The sequence below is a fragment of the Lissotriton helveticus genome, chromosome 1_1, assembly GCF_964261635.1.
Source record: "Lissotriton helveticus chromosome 1_1, aLisHel1.1, whole genome shotgun sequence".
Taxonomy (NCBI): domain Eukaryota; kingdom Metazoa; phylum Chordata; class Amphibia; order Caudata; family Salamandridae; genus Lissotriton; species Lissotriton helveticus.
In genome coordinates, this window is record NC_136057.1 from 525,379,025 (window position 1) to 525,405,426 (window position 26,402).

The 26,402-nt window shown below is 44.8% G+C and overlaps 1 protein-coding gene across 1 annotated transcript in view; it reads right to left on the reverse strand.

Moving 5' to 3' along the window:
- The window catches only part of ANO2 (anoctamin 2), a 1,767,324-nt gene that overhangs the window by 1,513,602 nt on the left and 227,320 nt on the right, over positions 1–26,402 (reverse strand). The window contains exon 3 of the mRNA XM_078673987.1: positions 10,077–10,514. Coding sequence (XP_078530113.1) covers positions 10,077–10,514 — 438 coding nt within the window. The remainder of the gene's footprint in view (positions 1–10,076; positions 10,515–26,402) is intronic.

Sequence of the window (26,402 nt, forward strand, 5' to 3'; positions counted from 1 at the left end):
ACATGGTCTACTCCAGGCCAGGCATGGCGCATTTCGAAAGCTCAAGCGTGGTCTTGATCTCATGATATATACATTCACATGTATATATATATATATATATATATATTACCTACTGGCGGTCGCCAGTAGGTATATATAGTTAGGATTTTTTCTCTATGGGTTTTTTGAAAATTCTATGTCTAATAACTTTGCCGTTTGTGGACGGAATTGGCTGAAATTTTCAGGAAAATGGCACATTTTGTTTCTGAGCAGCCTTTGAAAATTTGGGGGGGGTTCGTCAAGGGGGGGCCGAGAAAAAAGGGGGGTCCCAAAACGCGTTTTTCCCATGTTAATTTCCATAGGGCGGTTGGCCTCACTTTTAGCCCGAACGGCTGAATGGATTTGCACGAAACTTGGCAAAATTGTAGGGACTGGTAGCCCGATGTGCCTTTTGTAGGTCTCAATATATGTGCTCCAGTGGATTTTGAGAAATTAACGTTTAAAAAAAGATATATATCTGTAAGCGCGGACCAGGCAGCGGTCTGGTTCGCGGACTTTTCGCGCAACGGAGCTTTGTGAAGCGAAGCTGATTGGTTCTCCGGCGTCTGTCAACATTCCAAACAGTCCGTAGCGGCCGCCATCTTGTCTCTCGGTAGGATCGAGAGACAAGAGGAGGCGAAAGCGAAGGGGCAAATGACCATAAGGGGGAATAGTAGATCCTCGCTGACCCCCTAGGTTTGATGTGGAGGTTTTAAAAGGGCCCCGCGGGGCAAAAAAAAAAATAATAATAATAATCGAACGGCTGAATGGATTTGCACGAAACTTGGCAAAATTGTAGGGACTGGTAGCCCGATGTGCCTTTGCTAGGTCTCAATATATGTGCTCCAGTGGATTTTGAGAAATTAACGTTCAAAAAAAGATATATATCTGTAACAGCGCTCCGCTTCGCGTACTTTTCGCGTTACGGAGGTTTGCGAAGCTGATTGGTTTTTCGGCATCTGTAAACATTCCAAACAGTCCGTAGCGGCCGCCATCTTGTCTCTCGGTAGGATCGAGAGACAAGAGGAGGCCAAAGCGAAGGGGCAAATGACCATAAGGGGGCATAGTAGATCGTCCCTGACCCCCTAGGTTTGATGTGGAGGCTTTGAAAGGTTCTCGCAGGGCAAAAAAATATATACCGTTTTTTTTGTTTTTTTGCGTGGGTAGCGCCCGGTCCGGGAACCGGGAAGCTTTCTGGGCAGCGTACTGCAATGAAAAATGAATGATAGACTTTTCAAATACTGTATGTTAATTGATTGTTGGTTTTGTTGATTATTTTTATTTTTTTTTTTTTTTTTAAGGATTGTTTATTGTGTTTCATAATTTATTAAACTTTCTAACGCGGCGCGTCATATGACGCATTACGCGACAACGCAGGTCCAGAATATAGTCAAAATGTCTCCACCAACCAGCGGACGGCACACAACCCCTTTCAGCAGGCTAAATAGTTCTGTTAAATGACAACAGAAGGGACAGGCAACAAGAACCATCAGTCAAAGAGGGGAGGGCAAGTTCTTCTCTACCGGGTCACGTTGGAGCGCTACCGGAACTGATCGAATTGGTAGTCTACAGTGTTTCTGGATGTTTCAGACTGAAGCTGGCGTTAGCATGAGAGCACCACCATTTCGTAGCTCCGTCGTGGCCATTCCACGAGCAATCATGCTAGGCGCTCCCCACCAGAAGCCTGCGGGAGTCGGGGGCCCCCAAGACTTTTGTAGAATCTTCAAGGATGAGGGGACGCTTTCGCGAATGGAGCCCAAGCTCTAGCAGACAAGCGTCCGAGTTCCAAGGTGTCGCAGGCCCATTTTAGTGGACCACGCCCAAATCTGAAGAGATGGCCGCCATTTTGAGAGTCCTGTGGCAGCCGCCTATCGCTGCGCCGCAAGAGCGGGAGCAACTCAAGTACATGGTGAGCGAGACGCTGTAGTCGAAAGAGCGGGCGGTAAACAGCTGAATAGCGGAAGAGGCACAGTGTAGCAAAAGCGGGCTGAATGGCAAATGAAACGGAAAAGGGGTGCCCCACTACAGCGTGTCTTTAGGTGAAACGGATTGTGGGACAAGGTGAAGAATGGAAGAGTCACCAAAAGGAAAAAAGTTCCGCTTGACCCCGGGAGCCGGCCACCTATGTCGGGGGCGATCTCAGGCCACACCAGGGCAACACGACTTGGGGAGGGGGCCGGAGCCAAGCGCCCCCTCCGAGTCCGCGACATGACACCGTCCCTCGGGGGCCTCCGTCAAGCGGTTCAGGGTGGCACCGCATCACAACAGCCCCCACTTACTTTAAGAATAGTGAAGATGAAGCAATTGCAAATAGGCTTCAGACAATGTTACAAGCACTCCTCAAAACTTTGAACTTTTCAGAGTGCATGAGTTGGGACAGCGAGGGGTGATTTGGTTTCTCGGACTGTTTTTCTGGTCTCTCACCACTGGCATACTTTAACGTTTTCTTGTTTCTAGGACATTAATAGGTTTTATCATTACGTTATGTTATCGTTTCTTTGTTTGTTGTTTAATAAAAGTTCATGTTCATCAGTGGCCTACTGATTTTCGTTTTCCTATTTTTTTCTTTCCAGGTTGTTTCATGGTAAAGTTTCTGTTAACAGGATACAGTGATCACTTCGTTATTATTGCATATGTCCTTTTCACTAGGGGTGCTCTCTGGTCGGGCCAGATGACGTATCTCTAGTAAATGGTCCGGGTGAAAAAGGTGCATCAATCAGTGGGGAGTAGATAGGCATGACAGATTACAACGGGGGTGAAAGGTCCGCATTACGTACCCTTTCACTACTTGCAAAGATTTTCCTACGTTTATTTGCAAACAGGGAATACCTCCAAAAAGAACTAATTCCCAAACAGTCAATGTTCGGACAATCAATCAATCAATGAGGAATGAAATAGGTACGACGTGTTGAAGGCTTGCGTTACCTACCCTTCACTATCTGCAAAGGGAGAGAGAATATTCCTATTCTTCCTCGTTTGCAGGTAGAGAAGATCCTTAAGAGAATTAACTTCAAACAATTCAATGCTCGATTGAAACAATCAACAAGGGGTACTGTGAACACAAATGAACGCCGCTTATGTACATACGCATTGCTATTTTCAACAGTTTGTTCCTAATGTTTCTATTTTAGCGAGGTCAAAAAGAGATCCCATTAGTGGCCTACTGATTTTGCTCGATTCCTTTTGTTTTTTTACACGATTTTTCGCTGTCTGCAAAGACTAAACAGAGTATTGCGACTCTGTGTTTGTTTGTAAATAGAGAATGAACCAAAGAGAACTAATTCTAAAACAGTAAATACTTGGATAACAATCAATCAAATGGAGAGAGAAGCAGGCACGACGGATTACAACGGGGGCAAAGGCCTGCATTAACTACCTTTCACTATCTGCAAAGAGAGAGTACTCCTAATAGAAATGAGGGGGGGGGGGCACCATTCAAAGCAGATCAGTGTGCATAAACACGAAAATGTTTTCACTTACCACGTACTTGACATTCGACAGCTTATGATATTTGCTATTAAAAAACCATTGAAATTCACTGAAAAAACCATAGGTTATAGACCATATATAGTTAGGAATTAGCATTTACAAAACCTTGAAAATTCACTGAAAAAACCATAGGTTATAGACCATATATAGTTAGGAATTAGCATTTAAAAAACCTTATTTTACTCACACAAAACCATTGAAATTCCATATATAGTTAGTTGCACTAACTATATATCGCGCACCCGCAATCCACTGCTGATCATGTCACATATTACATCATTCATGACATGGTCAGTGACATCACTGATGACATCTCAAATGACATCACTGATGACATCACTGATGACATCTCATTTGACATCATTCTTGTGCTAATACGATAAACCTCTTCAGACTCTAATATAACCTTAGATACACTCAGTGTATACAGACACTCACACACTGCCACTCATCCATGGAGTTACTCACACACCCAGTCAGTCATGCAAAGAAACAATCTCACCTCCATTTCTTCAACTATACAGTTAAACACACCTTACTTATTGAAACATATACTAACACATATTTACTCTCTTATACAATCCCTGATACAAGTTCACAATGATCGATACAACCACTCACTCATTCAGTGGCTCTCATGTACAGTTATTTATATATGCCAACTCTCACATGTACTGTGTTTTACATATGTACTTACTATGACATGTAGCATTGAGATATCCATTCACTCATCAATACACTCATGCACACAGTCAACTGCCCATGTAGCTGTTTCCACATGCACTCTTGAACTCATACACCTAGTGAATAAACTGCTCACACATCTATGCATAGAGTCACACACCTTCCAGCCACCCCCACACAAACTCAATCTCCCATAGAAATACTTGGGCAACCAATTAATAACACATATAGCCTCTCGTATAGCTAATGATCAACACATGCAGCAGTTTACAGAACAACAGACATAATGATGCATAAATTAAGACAGTTTAGTCACTAACCCATGCATTCAGTGAGACACATTTAATCACTCACTCATACAGTCAGTCATGCACCTACTAAATCCTTCATCCAGACACTTATACATCCACTCAAGACATATTTTAACTTTACAGAAAAATACAGTCACTGGATGTTGCCATCAGTGATGTCATCAGTGATGTCATTTGAGATGTCATCAGTGATGTCACTGACCATGTCATGAATGATGTAATATGTGACATGATCAGCAGTGGATTGCGGGTGCGCGATATATAGTTAGTGCAACTAACTATATATGGAATTTCAATGGTTTTGTGTGAGTAAAATAAGGTTTTTTAAATGCTAATTCCTAACTATATATGGTCTATAACCTATGGTTTTTTCAGTGAATTTTCAAGGTTTTGTAAATGCTAATTCCTAACTATATATGGTCTATAACCTATGGTTTTTTCAGTGAATATATATATATATATATATATATACACAAGATACAGATATGTGGAGTGCTAAATAAAGTAAATCTACACTTAACTTTATATTTACTTGTTGTGTTGCTATTATGGTGTTCAAAATTGTGTCCACAATATTCTGATATAGCATAATATTATGTAGTCAATATTAAGGTGGAGTACATTCACAAGTTCTATATAGTGTTCAGTAGGTACCCTTTAAAATATTCATTCATTATTAAAATATGATTCAAAATCAATGTGTGCTTACTTTGTACAGAAGGTTGGGGTGAGCTGAAAGAGGAATTTTGGTTAGCCTCTGCCACCGACAATTTTTTCAGACCAGACAGTGTATATGTATATATTATCCGTCTGCAGGATGTAAAGTAAATTCATTTGACCTAAAGTTTCTCATAGGAAGTTCTTTATTTCCGACAGCACGGCTCAGAAATGGAGACAAACTTTTCTCATTACCTCCATGCTGCACTATCAGAAAATAAAGCATACATTCATGTTACGCCCTATATGCACGTAAAATAGGCGCTCTGTTCTGTACGATGTCAGAAAAGGCCTTGATGATACAGCCCCAGAAACTAACTAGCGAATCTATCTCCATGCACTTTTGCTACTGCTATTGCACTCTAATAGGATATCAAATAGCACTAACTCAATAAAAACCTGTTACTATATAACACAAATGCAGTGATCTCAGCAAAACACTATGTAGCCAACAGAAGGGAACGCACCACACTGAACAAAACAAAACTGTCCACTGTCAACAATGCAAGCCACATAGGCTCCATCGCTCAAGTGAACCAAAAAGCAGAGTTACAAAGATTTATATTTCTACTCCCGGGGTATAGATGTAAGGCCCATGCATGCCCTCCTTCAATGGGCGATATGGGGAAAGAATTTGGTGATGACTTGGGTACCGCCTGAAATCTGCCGCCCACCATCTCTGCAGCCATGTTTCTTATGGGAGCCAATGCATTTTAGAGAAGGCGGTGCTTGAGAAATGAGAGTGCAAGACCTTTGCTCCCTGATAGTCCCTACCCCCACTCACAGAGAATATTATGAACCAGACTGTGTGCCATGGCATTGTAGCAATTTATTCATGAAAAGCAAACTGCCCTAGTAATTGTGTGGCCTACCAGACAGCACATGCGCTGTATGTTATGGGGCATATTGTGGCTTGCCTCGAACCCAGAGGGACTTGGAGCCTGCCCATTGCTTACCATTGATTGGCCTTACTGGTCACTCATTTGCTGGCTTCATATTTGTGTCCCAGTTTGACAGTCTTATGTGTGTCCCTTTAGTGGAGCATTGCCTCTTTACAATGTCCAGTTAGCTGGCAGTGCTCTTTCCACTGCTTCTTTTTCAATCACAATTTGTTCTTTTATGTGAAGCATTCCTCTATCTTGTGCTCACCTGTGTGCTTGTTCCCATTGCTTCCCCTCAACTGCACCCTCTGTGTTGCTTTCCCCCACCTCAGTGATGCTTTGACTCCTGACCTTCTGTTGCTTTCGCGTCTCCTCCAACCTTTCAAGCTTTCAGGTCCCCCGACACTCACCTGTGTTGCTTCGCCATTCGTACTCCACCTTTCCCCTTGTTGCTTCTCTGTTCCCCCACTCTCCTGTGTGTTGCTTGTGCCCCCTCTGCCCACTTTAAAAAAGAAAATACTTTTGTATTTTTTATGCTTTTAGTTACGATCTAAGGGGTCGATTAGGATCGCGGACGGACTTGAGTCCATCCGCGACCCCAGAGGAGGAGGGAACGTCCGCATGGGCTGCGGCGTTCCCTCCGTGCAGATTAGGATGTGACCGCCAGGGTGGCGGTCACATCCTCTATCTTTAACATTGCGGTGGGTGCAGCTTCAAGCTGCACCCGCCGCAATGTTAAAAATGCATGCATCGCATTTGCGTGCACAAAGCGGCAGGCACCGCGTGGTGCCTGCTGCTTTGTGCATGCAAATGCAGGGGGGTACCATAGGTACCCCCCATGTGCACCCCCCACATCCCCTTCACCAAGGGGGCCCGCAACAGGCCCCCGAAGTGAATGTCCGTATGCTTTTCCACGGCGGAAAAACCGCCATGGAAAAGCATATGATTTCCTCCATCCTAATGTGGCTGGCGGTATCTGATAGACACCGCCAGCCATGTTATAGCTTTTCCGCCGCGGTCGGAAGGCGACCGCGGCGGAAAAGCTGCAGACGGATTTCAAGACCCACCGCCATCCTAATATGGCGGTGGGTCTTTTGAGGCTCCGCAGCGGCTTTCCCGCATCCTCCGGGCTGGCGGTGGCTTCCGCCGGCCCGGAGGATGCGGGAAAACCGCTATCATAATCGGCCCCTAATCCGATCGGAAACGAGAAAAAATACCTATAGCATAATGCAATAGGTGTCTTATAGGTGAGCGCGTGACTATAAAAGGACGTGGGAAGCTGTTTAGATGGTTGTTCTCCAAATGGAGAGCTAAACAGACTCTTCCACAAGTGACGTTTATTAAAATTGCATTGGAGATAATAAACAATATAAATTAGAATATATTCCAAGAGGTCAACCAACGTCTATAGACTGAAAGATGCAGTTCCCCACACTGTGATTTCCTTGTATTTTCTTAAATCATTTATTACAAATAAATAGTTTCTATTTCCTTCTAGAAAATATTCTTAGTTTCAAGCTCAGCTTATATTTGGTGCACAGACATTCATTACTAGATCAACCACATAACCCACAGTGTGTCCCTAAAGTAACTCATTGGCGTTTTCTAAAACCAAAACAATCAGTCAAGCTACATTTACAATTACGAATACTAGAACTTTTCAAAACGTGCTAACGCTGCATGTACTAGTTGCACCTGCCTCTCTGACTTTTTTTTAATCACTGGATTGCATGCTTGTAAATGGACACATTCTAGGTTCTCTAAAAACAAGATGCTCCTTACTCTCGAAAAACGACTTGATTCGTGATACTGACAATAACGTAAGCTATTGGAGAAAGCAAAAAACATTTTCAGAAGAAAAGATCTAGGTTTGGTGGTCTGCATTTTACCCTCTGCATTTGTAAAACTTCCTTATGGGGCCTTGAAGAAGCATCTTGAAGCAAGCTAAAGACTGTCACTTGCAAGAATCCATACACCGGGCATTTGCAAACCAGGTTAATAGATGGCATCCATTTTGTCTCCTCGACCGGCAGCGTGCACGCTTCCATGCATCTCAGATCTCACGTCACAACACAAGCTAAGCAACGGCTGCGGATTATAGTCCTTGGAGAGTTTGACAACTCATTTTCCACTTCAAAGCAACATGGCAAAGTGCAAATCAAACTTTGACTGGAACCGACTCACGCCACTGCAGTAATGCCAAGTAAACACTCTTTGGGTACCGGAGGTGCATGTCTGCATACCTGTCGTGAATGAATCAGTGTAACTAATCAAATATGAGCATTTGTTTACAGTAAAGTTTCGTTTCTATACAGGTCTTAAACGTTTTCTTTACAATACTATCGTGCAATACTTTTTTGAAAGGAATGATATCGAGTGTAAGAATACAGACATAAAATACATCTAATGTGTAGTAATTCGGTCAGGGTAGTACTGGGCTGGGACGGACATATTGGACGGAGAACATACGTCTTTGTGACGCTCTTGTCACGGTGATAATTATACGATTAAAACTACCAATGAAAAGAACGACACGATTCAACTACAAAATGAAAAATAAACGACTCTGTTAAGGACATACATTGAGGAATACTTTTAAGGGACAACCCAGAAAAAAACAACTAATACGTTTTGGACCGGAAAATAATTGTACTACTTCATATTGAAAAGTACAAATGGGTGGCATGATTATGCCATATTTTCTTCTTTTACTTGTCAGATTAATGTTCAGCTCGATGCAGTTATCACGCTTTCATAAGTATGCAGACTGCCCCTTTTAATGCTGGTGAATGCCCTTTGCATGCAGAGTATGCATTTTGTTGGGTCTGTTTGGACGGATGGGAGTGTCAGTGTCCTTTGGCAATGCCCCATCACTGTCTTTGGTCAGTTGTGCCTCTGCTGTTCCAGTAAGGCCATATCTGGCCTTTTAACTTCAGCTGGGACTCTGGCGGAGGCCAGTGAGTGCCCAGTGAACATGGAGCTCCTCTTTTGAAAGGTCAGTTGGGCCATTTGGTCGAGTGAATGTCATTTGGGTATAGGAGCTGCCATTTTGTGGGGTAACTTGGGCCTTGAGTGAGCAAATCCTACACCCTCAGTTACTAATGAAGCCCCTCTGCAGTTGGTTATTCCTTGATGATTGAAAAGTCTAACACTGCATTTGCTAAATTGCCACCTCTGATAAACTTTCCAGTGAGCAAAGTTCTAAACATGTGTTAGATCAGTTGCCACATCTCCTGCTTTCCTTGTTAACCAACAGCCGTTGATACGGATGGACTTGTCTCAAGTGTGATCCGCTTTCTAAATGGACAATGAAGGCACAGTCTAGTTTTGTGTCTCAACTGTCACAAATTCTCTTCTTGTAAATTTCAATGAGCACACAGTGAGAGGTGTGTTTTGCTGGCACCACTAGTGAATTTTCAGACTGCACATAATATATCCCTGTCTCGTGTTACCTGGTGCATCTGAGATGTTTCATGGCGAGTGAACTCGCTCCACCCTTGGGTTTGATTAGCTATCAACAAACCAAATCGAACACTACTCTACACAATCAACACTAAGAATCTGGTAACTCTACTAACCATTGGCTGTATATTCTGTCCTTGCGTCTGGTGAGTCTGATGATAGTGAAAGCATGTTATTGAGTTTAATCAACAGGTATCTCTTACGTCCCAAAAAATCTGTTCAGCAAACCGGTTGGAGTTGACACCTCTCTGCAGGTGAGTTTCTAGTGAACACACCATTGTACCCCTAACATTAGCCAGCATTAGATTTGCACAGGGGCACACACCTTGAACATCATTCGATGAGTATGAGAGATAAATAGTTGAGGACAATCTCATTCCTGGACTTGCTTAAATACCCATTGAAGTAAAGAGACAAATCAGGAAATAAAATGTTCCAAATTAAATGCCTGTCCCGCATGCTCAAACTGCATGTCCTCAGGCATGATATGTGCACAGACCAGTGTTGTTCTTACCTCTGGATCCTTCTCGATCTCTAACCCGGCCTCCATGAGGTTGTGCTCAAACTCATCCCTCTGTATCCTCTTCTCCTCTTCCAGTGCATCGTGTGGGCTGAGCTCAATGACTATTGCCTCCTGGCGGCGGGGTTGTCCTGGGGGGTCTATAGGATGTTGCTGTGGGGGATTCTCTTGGGGGTGCTGCTGTGGGTCCCCAGGTAGCGGTTGCTCGGGGGGACCCTTCCCTTGCTCCTCAGGGTTCACAGAGTTCCCATTAGAAACAACAAGCGCCGGCCTGTGACTTCCAAGTGAGCCGTTGTGATGCGGATGGGAATGATGTGAGGGCCGTTTGCGGTAGTGGTAGGCTAGGACATAATCCACTTTCCTTTTCCCATCACTAAAGTGCTGCCCACTCCTCTTCTCTCCTTGGTTTCCATCAATGTAATTATTTACCACCTAGAAAATGAAATGACAGCGTACATTAGGGGTTTGCAATCTCAGTGAAAAAAGAACAAATATTGCCTCCCTAAAGTATTCACACTTTATACCTTTTTAGGGGCAACAACACATTGGTCTCAAAAGGGGTGTATACATATAATGATTAAACGTTCTCTAACAATGTCCACAAATAAACATCAACCTAATGCACATTTTTGTATTTGAAGATGTACTTTTGATATCAACTGGTACTTCTTTGCTCAATAGCCAATTCCCTCATATGTCTTACTAAGTGGTGTGTAGCAAAGCTCAGGAAAGGTGTAGTTTCAGGTGGGCAATACTCCAAATTTAACCATAACAGGCAACTTTTAGGGAAACTTTGATGTCCACCTTTTCACTTCGTAAATATGATACAATTGCTTTCTTGCAGTACTTATTTCTAACAACAAGCTCCCTAGAAAGATACTTTTCCCTAACCATGGAAGGGTACTCCATGCTTACACAATGACGGTAGATGCTATTTCAGACAGAAGTATCCCTGTTTGCACACCTTTGCCATGTTTTCCACAAGGTGGGCCAATGACCCCCGCAGTTCATCATATACTCACTGGCAGTCCTTGCAAGTTCTCTGGCTCCATGCGTGCACCGCAAATGCACGGTCCTCCCCCAAAGAATCACCGACGGAAAGCAACAGCCTCCTGGATGCAGAGCATCATCCCTCCGGCTTGCACAGGTGAACAAGGGCTGAAATGCGATGCATTGAACTCTGGGGAGGGGACGCTGCCTTTCAGCCTTCTTTCTTCACCCCCTTGCTTTGCAGGGAGGGCTGAAAATGGAGACACCGAGAGCAGAAAGAGAAAGCCCGGAGTCACGGGCGCGTCAATAGAAGTCTTCCTGTTTGTCAGTGAAACTGGGCGCTGGTTTTCTGCTCTCATTGCCTAGGTACCTCACCTGCCTGCGCTGCTAGAGGGGTCACCGTGACAACGCCGGAGCAACGAGCCCAGCCCTGCTCTCTCTCTCTCTCACGGTGCCCGAGTGAGGCAGGGCATCCTTCCCCTAAGACACGGTTTACTGTGTCTACAGCTCAGGTGAGAGTGAGAACATGGTCCTTTCTTTCAATCCACAGCTGTAGTGCGTGCCGACGAGGAGAGTCCATATTGCAATGTGCAAAACGGGTGTAATGTGAGTCAAGAGAGTAACTTAGGCCTCTCAAAAACACGACACCCACCCTTCGGGTTCCCGTCCCCCGACCCCCAGATGCTCTAATCACAATTTAGAGCGCCCCACCTTTCATTCTGGAGGCGAACTAGCGGTAGGTAGCCAGCCGGCTGCGACCCCCACCCCGGAACCTCGGGAGGAGAGAGAGCGGCCTGTGGTGCACGGAGATGCGAAGCTGGACCTCTGCCCGCCTAATTGGCTATGCAGCGCGTGCTGCGCGCGCCGCGGGCGGCCCCATATGCACCTAGCAGAGATAGGACGTAACTCCACGTGCCCCTAACGCAAGTGATGGCTATACTGCGTGCAGCACTATCGAAACATCTTTCAATTTACTCGATTTTATTTAGGTAGGTTTCATTGAAGAGACAAGACTGACGTTTTATGGTGTGCAGAGCAAGCATTAGATGTTGGTACCCTCGTCTCACAATACACAGGTTCAGAGAGTGCACTTTACCGTTTCCACACAGGCATACATCTCTAGGCGAACCAGCTAATGCCTTTGTAGATATAACAAGGGCCAAAGTTTAATCTGGTGAGTGAGCTACGGGAAGACGCACGGCCCATCTCGAATATCACCCAACGGTTGCAAAAATACAATAATATTGCTTAGTAAGTGTTTTTGTTTTGTTTTAAAGGAACTTCTAATTATTGCGACATGTGTATACATTGCATTGAGCCACATTCATTTAGATCTATAATCTAGAAATACATTCAGAAAGGTTAGGAATGAATGCCATGATTGAGCTTTAGACAGTTACACTTTCAATAGGCTTTAAGTCTATGGTCAATAATATCATGCACAGAGTAACGGCATACTATCAAATTATATATAATTGAATGTTTTTTTTTATTTATAGGGCTAACTCAGGGCAGATTAGCATGCTGGTGCTCCCAAATTTTACAGGTAAGGAGAATGAGGTACAGGGATGCACGGTTATTTGTCAAGGATCACACAACTTGTCTCTGTACAGCATGACCAGACTGACCGTAGCGGGCACTGGGTGTTTGCCTAGTAGGCCGCCAGGTTGGGTGTTGGTTTTAAGGCCTGGGGGGCCGTTTTTGTTACCGGGGGGCAGCAATATCGGCTGCCTGTAACAAAATCAGCCGTAGCTAACAGCTTGGCCGCACCCCCCTGCCGAGCAGTTTGCCAGGGCCGGTTTCAGTTCCCAGTCCAGCCCTGCTGTATAGAATGCAAGATTTCAGCTAAGTCTTTTCGCTCACTGAGTCTCCTACATGGATTTCGATGGGGCATGTCGTAGCAGATTTCAGACCCAGCAATAATTAACCAGCATTGGCAAAGCCAAAAGGTCTTGCCTACGCGAGAGCTATTGGCTTTGCCAATATGTTTTAGCAATGTTGTACACCAGAGTGGCCGCTGTTCAGCATGGCAAAACATTAGTGGAGAAAAGGAGAGTGGCATGAAGTGGAGTGTCATAAAAGGGAGTGTTTTGGAGTGGCATAGAGTGGCGTGGAGTGGAGTTCAGTAGGGTTGAGTGGCGTGGAGAGGAGAGGACCAAAGTGCAGTGTCATGGAGTAGCGTACAGTGTTGTGGAGTTTTGCTGAGGGAGTAGAGTGTCATAGTTGAGTATAGTGTGGTAGAGTGGAGTGGCATTGAGTGTTGTGAGGTGGTGTAGAACAGAGTGGAGTGGCGTAGAGGGTGTTGCGTAGAGTGGAGCCTAGTGTTGTAGAGTAGAGTGGATTAATACGGAGTAGATTTTCAGAGTAGAGTGGAGTGGTGTATCATAGAATAGAGTAGAATAAAGTGACATGGATTGGCATAGAGGGTGTTGCGTAGAGCTGATGCAAGTGTTGTAGAGTAGAGTGGACTAATACTGAGTAGATTGTCAGAGTAGAGTGGAGTGGTGTGTCATAGGATAGAGTGAAGTAACGTGACATGGAGTGGCATAGAGGGAGTTGCGCAGAACATCGTAGAATTGAATAGTGTCGCATAATGGCATACAGTGGTGTAGAGTGGAGTGGTATAGAGTGAAGTAGAGTGTCAGCGAAGTAGAGTTTAATGGAGTAGAGCATCATAGAGTGGAGTATCGGGGAATAGAGAGACCTAGGATGAAGTGGCATAAAGTACAGTGGTGCAGAGTAGATTGGCATAGAGTGCAGTGGCAAAAAGTCCATTGGTTTTGAAAAAAAGTGGTGCAGAGGGCATTGGCATAGAGTGCAGTGACAGAGTAGCATAGAGTGCAGTGGCATAGAGTAGAAGTGGTGCAGAGTGAATTGCAGTGGTGTATAGTGGCGTATAGTTGAGAGGTGCTGAGTACCATGCAGTGGCACAGAGTGCAGTTATCCAAAATGGAGTGTCAGAGTGCAGGGTCGCAGAGTGCAAGGTCATTGAGTGCAGGGTCATAGAGTGCAGGGTCATAGAGTGCAGGGTCATAGCGTGCAGGGTCATAAAGTGCAGGTTCATAAAGTGCAGGGACATAGAGTGAAGGGTCATTGAGTGAAGGGTCGTAAAGTGGTGCAGAGAGCAGTGATGTGGAATAAAACGGCGTAGAGTGCAATGGTGTAGAGTGATGTAGTGTGCAGTGGCATAGAGTGGAGTGGCATAGAGTAGAATGTTGTAGAGTATAGTGAAAAAGTGCAGTGGTGCAAAGCAGTTGGTGTAGGTGCAGTGGTGCAGGGTGCATTTGTTTTGAGTAAAGTGTCTTAGAGTACAGTGGCATATTGTAGACTGTGGGGGCATAGAGTGGTGCTTCATAGTGTGCAATGGCATAGAGTGGACTAGAGTGGCATAGAGTGAATTGGCATAGAGTGCAGTGGCATAGAGAAGATTGTTTCGGAGTAGAGTGGAGTGGTGGAGGGTAGAGTGTAGTGATGCAGGATAGAGCACAGTGGCATAGAGTAGACTGGCACAGTGTTGTTTGCAGGGGAGTAGAGTGGTGTGGAGTGCAGTGATTTAGAGTTCAGTGGCAGAGTGTAGTGGCATAGAGTAGATTGTTTCAGGGTACAATGAAGTGGTGTAGAGTAGTGGTTAAAGTGCATTGGCATAGAATGCAGTGTTGTAGAGTGGTGAAGAGTGGAGTGGTAAAGAGTGCAGTGGCAAATACTGCAGTGGTAAAGACTGCAGTGGTGCATAGTAGAGAGGAGTAGAGTGTACTGGCTTTGAGTAGAGTAGAGAGGCCTAGAGTGAAGTGGCATAGAATTCAGTGTCATAGAGTGCACTGGTGCACAGTAGATTAAAGTGGCATAAAGTGCATTGGTGTAGAGTGCAGTAGAGTGGCGTAACGTGGTGCAGATTAGAGTGCAGTGACATAGTAAAGTGGCATAGAGTAGAGTGGCATAGAGTAGATTGGCATAAAGTAGAGTGGCAAAGTTCAGTGACAGTGTAGTGCTGCAGAGTAGAGTGTTGTAGAGTGCAGTGGTGTAGAGTGCAGTGGCATAAAGTGGTGCAGAGTAAAGTGACAGAGTGCAATGTTGTGAGCGGGGTAGAGTGCAGTAGCATAGAGAAGAGTATAATGACATACAGTTCAGTGGTACAGAGTAGACTGGCATGGAGTGCAGTGGCGTAGAGTGTATTGGTTTTGAATAAAGTGACGCAGAGTCCTATGGTATACAGTGGAATAGAGTGGCATAGACTGGAGCGGCATAGAGTAGATTGTTTCAGAGCAGAGTGAAGTGGCGTAGAGTGCAGTGGTATAGAGCAGAGTGTTGTAGAGTGAAGTGGTGCAGAGTAGTTCAGAGTGGCTTAGAGTGGATTGGTGTAGAGTGCAGTGGTGTATAGTAGAGCGATGCAGTGTTCAGTGGCGTAGAGTGGCATGAAGTGGAACAACATTAAGTACAGTGGCATTAACTACAGTGGCTTAAAGTAGAGTGGCATAAAGTAGAGTGCAGTGTTGGAGAGTATACTGTTGTAGAGTGCAGTGGTGTATAGGAGAGTGGCGTGGGGGGCATTGGTGTACAGGGCAGTGGTGCATAGTAGTGCCATTGGGTGCAGTGGCACAGAGTAGAGTGACAGAGTGCAGTGATGCAGAGTCGAATAGAATGGCATAGAGTGAAGTGACAGAGTATTGCGGAATAGAGTTCAGTGGTGCAGAGTAGATTGACATAGAGTCCATTGGTTTTGAGCAAGGTGATGTAGAGTTCATTGGCATAGAGTGAAGTGGTGTAGAGTGGTGCAGAGTCGAGTAGAGTGCAGTGGAGCCAAGAGCAGTGGCAAATAGTGGATTGTTTCAATGGTAGATTAGAGTGGCGCAAAGGGAATTGGCATATAGTTTACTGGCGTACAGAGTAGAGGGAATTAGCGTAGAGTGCAGTGGCATTGAGTTCAGTGTTGGAGAGTAGGGTTGCATAGAGTGGAGCGGCAAGGAGTGGTGTAGAGTGCACTGACAAATAGTGCAGTGGTGTATAGTAGTGTAGTGTGGGATAGAGTGCATTGTCATAGAGTAGAGTGAAGTGGTGTACATTAGGGAGCTGTAGAGTGGAGTGGTGCAGAGAGGAGTGCAGTGACACAGTGTAGAGGGGAGTGGTGTAGTGTGGAGTGGTGAAGAGTAGAGTATCGTGGCGTGTAGTCGTGCAGAGTAGAGTGGAATGGGATAGCAGGAAGTATGCATGGTATGGTAGCATACTGCATTTACAGACAACACATCTTCAATTGAAATCACCATTACATTTGCTCTCACTTAGAGTTTTACTGATGAAAAGTAGACAGTGCACAAACAATGTTTGGAAATGTCATCACCTAGTGTATTGAGCACAGTTAATTTATAGACCTTTAAATTGTGTTGTGTACTAGAAAAAAAATAACATTGTACAGCCTTTCTCAGGCTCTTCTCCAGAGCCAGAACGATTATCACATAAATCCGTTCACTTTGAAGTCAGAGGAAAAAAAACTAAACACCATGTTCCCTGGAAGACACAACCTGACATTTGATCTCTGTCTTTGAATGCACAGTAAATGTAGGAAGATAAGACCAAGATTCAAAGGCCTGCTTCCAGAAAGTGAGTTTGTGGAAGAATACAGTGAACAAGGTTTGGGAAACAGGAGGGACAAACTCAAACTGGACGGCGTAAAGCAAATAAAGCCAGCAACTAGAAAGCCAGAGCATGTGAGTTATGCAGCGGGCGGAATGCATTCCTTGGTCAACTTTCCAAATATCCCCAAGATGTCTTTAGCAAACCAGACAGATGTACTGTCTGTTAGGCTGCAGCCTAAAAACAGACTTGAAAATGATTCCCTACCGGGCCCTATGGTGATGTCCTTGACATTAAAGGCGAAAATACAGATTGATTTCTGAACAATGGTTGTACAAAACCTTACAGTCTTACAATCTACTCAACGATGCAGCCCCAGTTCATGTCACATATTTTACATTATCAAACATCCCCTATGAGTATTTTATTATTTTTTCCAGCTGTTTAGTTTCTGTATTTTTCCCATAGAAGATATATTTCTTGATTAGTGCATAATATGAACTGTCTCCCCTTTAGGTGAGTTCATGTTGTGGGTGTTCACAACCAGGCATAAATGAAAGCTCTGGAGTTGAGACTGAAAACTGACAATGAAAGTAGAGGGGGCATAAATGTGTTCCGACTATGTGGTAACCCAATCCTTTGCCTCTCTGCAGAGTGCACAGAGTCCATTGTAATTGCCATTTTATGTGAAAATGTGTGAAGAAGGTACACAGCTGTTGAAATAGTGACAGGGAAAGAAAATGCTATGTTTGCAGGTGATATGAGAAAGTGTGTGAGAGAGATGGAATGCTTGGAGAAGGGGAAGAGACACAAGGAAGTACATGCAGAAGGATATGGTGAAAAGGCAGCGTTTAACTAGAACAAGATGACATTTGAGATATTCAGATGGAGGGTTTTAGAAACATTTAAGGAAAAAATACATATGTGACTAACAGTTATGGTGTAAAAAGTAAAGTGATGTGAAAGGGAGTGGAAAACCAGAGGGATTGAGACACTCAGAAGACCATTAGTCCTTCCTCAGACCTTAGTAATGTATAATTCACAATCTCATATTTTCCAAATTAAACATTGTCACACTTTAAATGTTAATTATTCACAACATGATAATTGTTTTTACTCATTTTTCTGGTATTGCTAACAAGCATTAGCAAAGGCATTAGGTTTGGCTTTTTTGGCATACGTTCATTGTTGTGTGATACGTCTTGATACAATAAAATAAAACTCACCAAGAGACACCCAAGTACTAGTCTGTTGGCATGATGTGTGAAGCTTAGAACTCTAGTTTACATATTGAAGCCATGACCTTAATGACATAGGCCGCAGCTCTTGTAAAGGGTTCATTTTTGTTCTTCTTTGACGATGCTCCCTTTTACAGAGTCCCTGCCTTTTCCATCTCACTTAAAGCACTGGTCTGCTATCCTCTTTCCAATTTCCATTTAACACTTTGCACTGTCCTCTCCCCCTGCCCCTTTCATATCCTCTCATATACCCTTCTCACTCTCCTACCCGCGCCTCTCCTTTCAGCCTCACTTCTCTTCCTCCTTCTTTCTCCTCTTTATCTCTTCCTTCATTTCTCCTTTCCATCCCCCTTCCTCTTTCCCCCCTTCTTGCTTCCTTTCTACATTCAGACAACACAAGAACATGAACCCTCAAACTGTCAAACTGTCTGTCCATGAACTATGTAACATATACTATAAATACGCAGCCACAAGGCACAGCCCTCATACCTAAGCACGAGTACAGCTAAACCCTACTAGAAACACTTAACACTCTAATGTGCACCCTAGCTCCATAATGCTTAGAATTACATGTCCCATAGCAAGCTTAATTACTCTCCCGACTTTGGTAACTCATCCCTTAACACACCCCCACCACTCAAATAATATTCAACCCTCAGCAGGTCAAAATGTTCCCCAGTGCAACCCTCATTCCAACATAATGAGCAAAAGCACAACTAAACAATTTCAGACAACATCATGAGACCTACATGTATAGCTGGCCACATGTATAATAAATTCCAACTGTAATGTGGTTGGTCAACAACTCACTCCATCATAACTAGATCACCAACTTTATCATGGCAGGTTAGTAAAGTTCCTGACTTCAAATTATTTTAATATTAAGATATTTCCAACTTAATAACACCTCAGATTAATAAGGAATAAGGACAAAAAAAAAAGATGCTGTAACATCTTGAAGATCAGCTTCATCACTTCCAAGGCCAAAGCAAATAAATGACAAACCTGGCCAAAAAGCCAACCATCCTGGTTGACCAGACCACATCAGGAGTGAGGATTCCCAGAGTGGAGATAAAAAGATGAAAGAAGAGAAAAGAGAAAGCCGGCCCTCATCTTTGGATCCCAGGTCTTGATCAGTATCAACATTAGAAGTGCTCTTAACCTTCTGTAATTCAAGCAGAAACTGAAGACTCATCACTTATTGTTTGATTACTTCCTCCTCCTCCTTCTGGAAGAGGTGTGGCGCAGCGACCAGGGCAGCTGACTCCGGAGAGCAGGACTCATGGTTCGGTTCCCTGTGGCAGCTCAGCTCAGCACCATGCGACTCTGGGCAGTAGCTCTCTTAATCATCCTGACGGCCCCCAGCGCCTTGAGACCCTTAGAGGAGAGTAGTTTACACTTTACAAATACCCGGTTTAGATTTTAGATTTACAATCACTGGAACTCATTGCTGCCTACCTCTTGTAATGATGAGTTTAACGCTGTGGGCACAGAGGCTTGTTCAGTACTCCATGGCTTCCCAGCTCGGTTGCTGCTATACAAGTAACACTATATACACACATATGTACAAAAACCTTGATGGGGATCCAACACCCAACCCATTCTACCAACAACTAGTATGTGAAACTTGGTCAAACCATTGACTATGTCCTTCCAGGGAACTAGCCTGTCTTCAAAAGGTCTTAAATCTCTAGGTCCAGAACAAGATCCTAATTTACCAATACATGGAACATGAAAGAGAAATACAGCCTAAGGACCCTTGGAGAGCACTATATGAGTTGTGGGGAAATATCTCTTCTTGCATGAATCACCCCCATTTTTGTTTACTAATGCTGCTGTTTTTTTGGTTCTGTGCTCTTAAACGCTTATATCCAGGCCCCAGTACCTGTGCTCTGCCCCTCAAACATGATACATGTGGCTATAATCCTAATTGTTACCTGTAGGTCCCAAATATATAGCAACACCTGTAACCAGGACCTGCAAGTGAAATGTAACTAGAGGACTGCAACACCCATTGAGTCGCCACTATAGTGACAGTACAAAACATAGCTGCAGGCATTCCTTCATAGCTTGACTGTGCAGTTTTAAAAAACTGCAAATTCTTCCTGTTAAAATACCCACTTTTGACAAGCCTAAACCCTTGCTTTAAATATTAATAATCATCCTTAAGTAGGCGATAATGCCCACATAACAGGATGTATGGTATTTAAAAGTAGGACATGTAAAAGTTTGATGTTAAACATGTCTTTACAGTGACAACACCTCAAAAGCTATTTTCACTGACACAGGGTTCGCTGTTCCCTAGGTAATCTTTTGGCTAAAATAATGCTATTTAGTAATGTTATCTCTGCCCAGGAAACAATTATACAGTTAATTTGTGAACTTTTTACATATTTATTACAGACCCAATTCATTGGTAAAATCAGCTATGTAACCAATATATTACAAAGTGTACCATTAAAAAATCACCTTTCAGCTGCAAAAGCTGGTATAAGGCCATTTGCATGAGCTTCCAAATATCGCCCAGTAGCTGAATAAGCTATTGGATGCGGTTTAACCTGATTCTAGAGCGAAGACAAAGGCCTTTGGTGTGGGGAGGTGTTATGTTACTTTGGCAGGATGACAATCTGGGCTCCACACAGGAACTTATTAACTTCAAAGAGGCTTACACTTTCACAGGCAGATGTAGTTAACATCTGGGCCCACCCCCTTCTGAGGCCTCTAGTCAGCCCAGCACCAATCCCAGTGCAAGAGGAGCTGCCCCCAGTCCAGTTTTGAGTGATCACAGACGAAGAGAGGAGAGGTTGCTCATTTCTCTGGTTTCACCTCAGGAGTGGGCACATGAGCTCTGTACAGGGGAAGAACTTTTCTGCCGTATTGCTTTTAAGTAGAGAGGGAGACTGTGGGACTGTTTGCAGAAGAACACCCAAAAAATGCTGAAAAAGTGGGTAGGGTTACCCCTGGGAACTGTTTTCCTATTAGTTAGGGTGGGATCAGGAGTCATCCAAATACTAGTTCCAGGCAGCAATTTGGCACCCCTGGAGACCCTCTTCAGAGCACCACTTGACCTGCTGAAGACAGAGGAAGGACTCCATCTGCTGTTGAGACCTGAAGGGCTGGACCTGCTCCCACTTACATCCAGGACAAAGAAGTGGATTTCAAGGGTTAGCTGTCTGACCTCCTGTTAAGCTATAGGGACACAACACGCTGATAGGAGTCCTTTTCCTGAAGAGCCCAGCAACCAGTTCCAACTATGCCTGCCTGGATCGTACTGTTGTAATCTGCTGGAGTCTTGACCCCTCCCTGCCCAAGTGCTGTTCCTGAAGTCCTGTGACCCTTGACATAAATGACAACCGCAATTCAGTGAAGGAGCTATATAATATAGTGAAAGAACTAAACAAACCAGCTAGCATATCCCAAACCCTACCACCCACAGTAGATGCCTGCGAGAAAATCAGCAACTTCTTTTCAGACAAGATTAATAAAATCTACTGTACTTTTAGCCCCACTACAAAAGCGGATATAACTAGTCAGAAATTCCAAACTCCACCCTCTGAAGCATCACCAGCTCTAAGTGATTTCACGTCCTTCACAGAGGCAGAGGTCTTAAAAACAATGGGCGAAGTAAAGTCAGGATCCCCCCTTGACCCGTGTCCCTACTTGATTTTCACCCAGATTGCACCAACTCTCTGTCCACACATTACTCAACTTCTTAATCACTCCCTCACGACTGCCACCTTCCCCGACACCTGGAAACAGGCAATAGTAATTCCTTTGAAAAAAAATCAGTCTTAGACAGCCTTAATCCGGAAAACTATTGGGAAAACTATTGCCCAATTTCACAACTGCCATACCTCTCCAAGGTCATGGAGAAGATGGTACACAGACAACTTTCAAATTACCTAGAAATGAATGACGGACTGGACCCATCACAAACTGGTTTCAGGGCCAACAACAGTACAGAGGCTACGCTACTGGCAGTGTTGGATAACATCAGAGCATGCACGGACCAGGGAGGAGACGTAGCTCTGATACATTAAGACCTGTCGGCCGCGTTCAAAACGGTCTCCCACAACAAGCTTCTGGTAACTCATTATGAAAAAGGAATTCATTCAAAATCCCTGAAATGGCTCAGCTCATTCATCAGTAACCGAACACAATTAGTACAACTAGGTCAGTTCCAATCCAGACCAAGCACCATCAGGTGTGGTGTCCCGCAGGGAGCATCGCTGAGCCCCACCCTATTCAATGCCTACGTATCATCCTTGGCCAAAATCTGCGAGAAGTGGGGAATCACAATTTGCTCCTATGCGGATGACACACTGCTGATGGTAGCCCTGGGGGGAAAAACCAGAAGACTTGAAAATAAAACTCCTCAACTGCCTTTCGGAAATGGCACAGTTGATGCGCGAGCACTGCCTGAAACTAAACGCAGGGAAATCGGAGATCTTGCTCTTTGGAGGGGCTAAACTAATTTGGGATGCCACATGGTGGCCACAAACACTCGGAGATGCCCCTGTCCCTAAACGAAGGGTAAGAAACCTGGGCATTCTTATCGATGATGCTCTCTCAATGAAGGTCCACGTGCGGGCCCTTTGCGGTAAAGGTTTCGCAACACGGAAACTGCTATCCAGACTCTTCCCCTGGGTTCCGCTGGACTGCAGAAGAACAGTCACACAGGCCCTGCTCATAAGCCAGCTCGATTATGGAAATTCCCTCTTTGTGGGCATGAATGAGCATCTTTTCGTGCAGCTGCAGGTACTTCAAAATGCTGCAATCATAACAAATTTAGCTCTGCATCAATGTGCATGAAAAGCCTCCATTGGCTACCTATTTGTCAAAGAGCAGTATTTAAACTGCTCTGTCATGCACACAGAGCCTTGTATTTAAGCGGCCCAAAGATCCTTCAGGAGAAAATTTAATTTTATGTCCCCACAAGGAGCCTCCACTCCTTACACCAAGCATTAGCCAGAACAAAGCATATCAAGAAGGTGAGGACTGGAGGGCCCTCCTTCTCATATCTGGCAGCCAGGAAATAGAATGAGCTCCCCTTGGACCTACGGCTCACCCCCAGCTACCTGATTTTCCGAAAAAAACAAAACAAAAACGCCTATTTCCTAAACATTAAATGACTCACACCCCTTCTCAGCAGCCATGCCTCGTATTCTTGCTTCCAGCGCCGTGATATCCCTTGGGATGAGAGCTGCGCTTTATAAATAAATAAATAAAATAAATAAAAGTGTTTTCCTCTTAACATCTTAAGAAAGCTGGGTGTGACAGAGCGCCCCTGAAGGAGGGCTAGGGGTGCCCCGGGGGTACAGTGAAGGTGTGCTCGATGTCCTCAGTAGGGCGGGACCCTTGGCTACGGTCGGACCAGGAAGAACGTATGGAGCCTCCAGGTGCAGAGAGGGGGTCAACCAGCGGCCGAAAGGTAGGAGCGAGACCGACGCTGGAGTAGTAAAACCTGAGGGCAGAGGTGAGTGTGAAAAGCGAGAACTGGACCCAAGACGAGGAGACACGGAGTGTGGCAGCGGTACTGACTATCCCAACGGAAGGCCCACCTGACTAGGCAACCATGGCTCTGTTATCGAGCCACAGCCTCAGGCATGTGACCCGAACAACCGGTCACTATATAGGCGGGTGGTTCCTCACTATGTGTACCTCACTGGGCTATAAAGGACACTATTGGGGTCTTAGGGGCAGAGTATGTTTTATATTTTGATTTGTGAGGGTTATTCCCACCTATTCTTTCACTTTATTTCTACCTGGTTTGAGTGGATAGCCCATGAGGTGAAGAGAACCTGGGGCTGAGGAAAGAGTACTTTCTTGCTATACCCTGTCTTCCATTTTCTCTTAGTGGTACCCAGTAGACCTGAGGGAACTACTGTCCGTCCCATGGCCCTACTTCCTTGGGGTATTGGTGAAGAAACCAGTACTTTGTAGGAGTGATCAGAGAACTAATTGCCTGTCCTTTCTTCTTTCCCCGAGGGTGGCTTGGCACAAAGGTGGAATGACGAAGGATCGATGAAACGATGACCAAAGAGACAACGAGGGAATCAAAAGGAGTAAAAGACATGGACAGAGTACCAGAGACTCATCTAAAGGAGTACTCAGTTGCACTTGTTGGATAATTAATAAAACATGCTTTGTTCAAGCAACTATAGTGTATTCGTGTGGTCTATCCAGTAACACTGGGACTTAGAAACGTTTTGGTTCCTGTTAGAAATGGGGGTCTCTAGTTGGCAGAGGTAGGTACCTTTGTCCAAATAGGGGCCCTTGCTTCTAGTCAGGGTAAGGGGGTACACTTCTAAAATAACTCCTGCTTACCCCCTTGGTAGCTTGACATGAGCAGACAGGCTTTTCTCAGAAGTAGTGTGTAAAGTATTTGTGAACACATACAGTAATACAGTGAAATCACTACAAATGGACAACACACCAGTTAGTACATCTTTATCTAAACCAACAAGACCAAATACGATAAAAACTCAACGTACAATACTCTTGAAAAATAGGACATGTAAAAATAACCTTTAAATTGCAGGAGAATCAATAAAACACAGTTGTTCCGACTCAGTAGCTCCTCCTGGTCCTACCGTGATACTGAATACAACAGACTCTAACAGTTCCAGCGGACCGCGTCAATATGGGCCAGCGAAAGCGTCGACAGACTTGGTCATAGTACCATGCTTGTTGCGACCAACATGTCGGTGCGAGTCAGTAGGGGCAAACGGCGCAGTCACGTTGTGAAGCAGAGCGTTACGGCGGACGATGTCCTCATGATTCGGTGCAGGCAGCGGCTCGGTGAGACCAAGACTTGTGTTGAAGGGTGAGACTGTGCTTGCTGTGGTACTAGTAGGTCACGGTGCGGCGACGGAGCCAGTTGACATTCGGGTCGGGGAGCGACGGAGTAGCTCCCCCACCCGTAGCAAAGTGTTGCAGAGTGTGGTGCCCACAGGATGCGGTGTAAGCAGCGGCTCGTTGATGGAGTCGGTGAGACCAAGGTTGCATTGCGAAGTGAGGGGGTGCTCTCGGTAGTACTTTTAGGACATGAAATCCTGTGATGGACTCGATGACAGAGTTGCTGCCATTTTTCTTTCTGCAGTGACGATCAGAGACGGTGCCCACAGGCACAGTGAGGTATTTGCTGTTCCTGAGACCTCTAGAACAGGAGATAAGCCCTAGGAGATCTTTTTCTTTAAGCAGGGGACAAAGCAAGTCATTTTCTCCTTTCCTAGGCAGCAAGTAGCCACTGCAGGCCAACCCCAGACAGCAAACAGCACAGGGGCAGTATTCCTCCGCATTTTCTACGGCTCTTCTCCTTGGAATTCCCAGAAGTGATCTAAAAGTCTGGGGTCTGGGCCCCTCTTTTTAGACACAAAAATCCTTTGTTCTACCCAGCCATAACCAGTTCTGTCCTCACTGGTGCAGCTTCCCGGCAGGAGGTGGAGACAGCATTGTTGAAGGCACACCAGTCCCATTTAGGTGAAAGGAAATCTCCTCCCCCTACTCTAAATGCAACCTAGGTACATTCAGCCCAGCCCTGAGTCATCAGACTTCTGGAGCCATTGCCCCTCTCCAGCCCCTGTCATCCAAAAGCCAGACATGCAATACACAAACCTAGCAGAGGCCCACTGGATGATTAGGCAAGAAAATACCTACTTTCTAAAAGTGGTATTTTCAAACACAGAATTTAAAAATCACCCTCACTAAAAAATGCCTTTTAACATTCTGAGTTCAGGCATACTAAACTTTATTTTTCTACCTTGTTCCCAGGGTCAGTTATGTTTATAAGATGTTCTAAACAAACTCCCCATTCTGTCCTATGGAAACAGGTAGACTTGCAATATTGAAAAACGAAATTGGCAGGAATTCACTATCAGGTCATGCCACACACACCAGGGCAAGTCCTACCTTTCACATACAATGCACTCTGCCCACAGGGGTACCTTGGGCCCACCTTAGGGGTGACTAATATGTAGAAAAGGGAATGTAGGGCCTGGCAAGTGTGTGTGCTTGCCAAGTTGACATGGCAATCCCAGACTGCACACAGGCTCTGCAATGGCAGGCCAGAGTTACATTTTACAGGCTGCCTCCGCGGGTGGCACAATCAGTGCTGCACCACCTCCTTTATGAATCGTTGCAGCCCACTAGCAGCATTTAATTTACAGGCCCTGGGCACACATAGTGCACTGTACTAGGGTCTGACTAGTAAATCAAATATGCCAATCATGGAATCACTAATCCATAACACTAATTTACAACGGGAGCACTTGCACTTTGGCACAGAACAGCACTGGCATAGTGCCCAAAGCATCTAGACCAACAAAACAGAGTCCAACAAACAGCAAAAACACAGGAGGCAAAGGCAAAAAAATGCAGGGGAGACCCACGCCAATGGTGCCAGGTCTAACAGAACCAAAGACCTCTGGAGTACCGGGACAAACCTGCCAAGTCAATTCGACAAAGGTGTGTTACTAATAAGCCAAAGATTCAGGTAAATTTCTCAGCAGCAAATCTGTTTCAG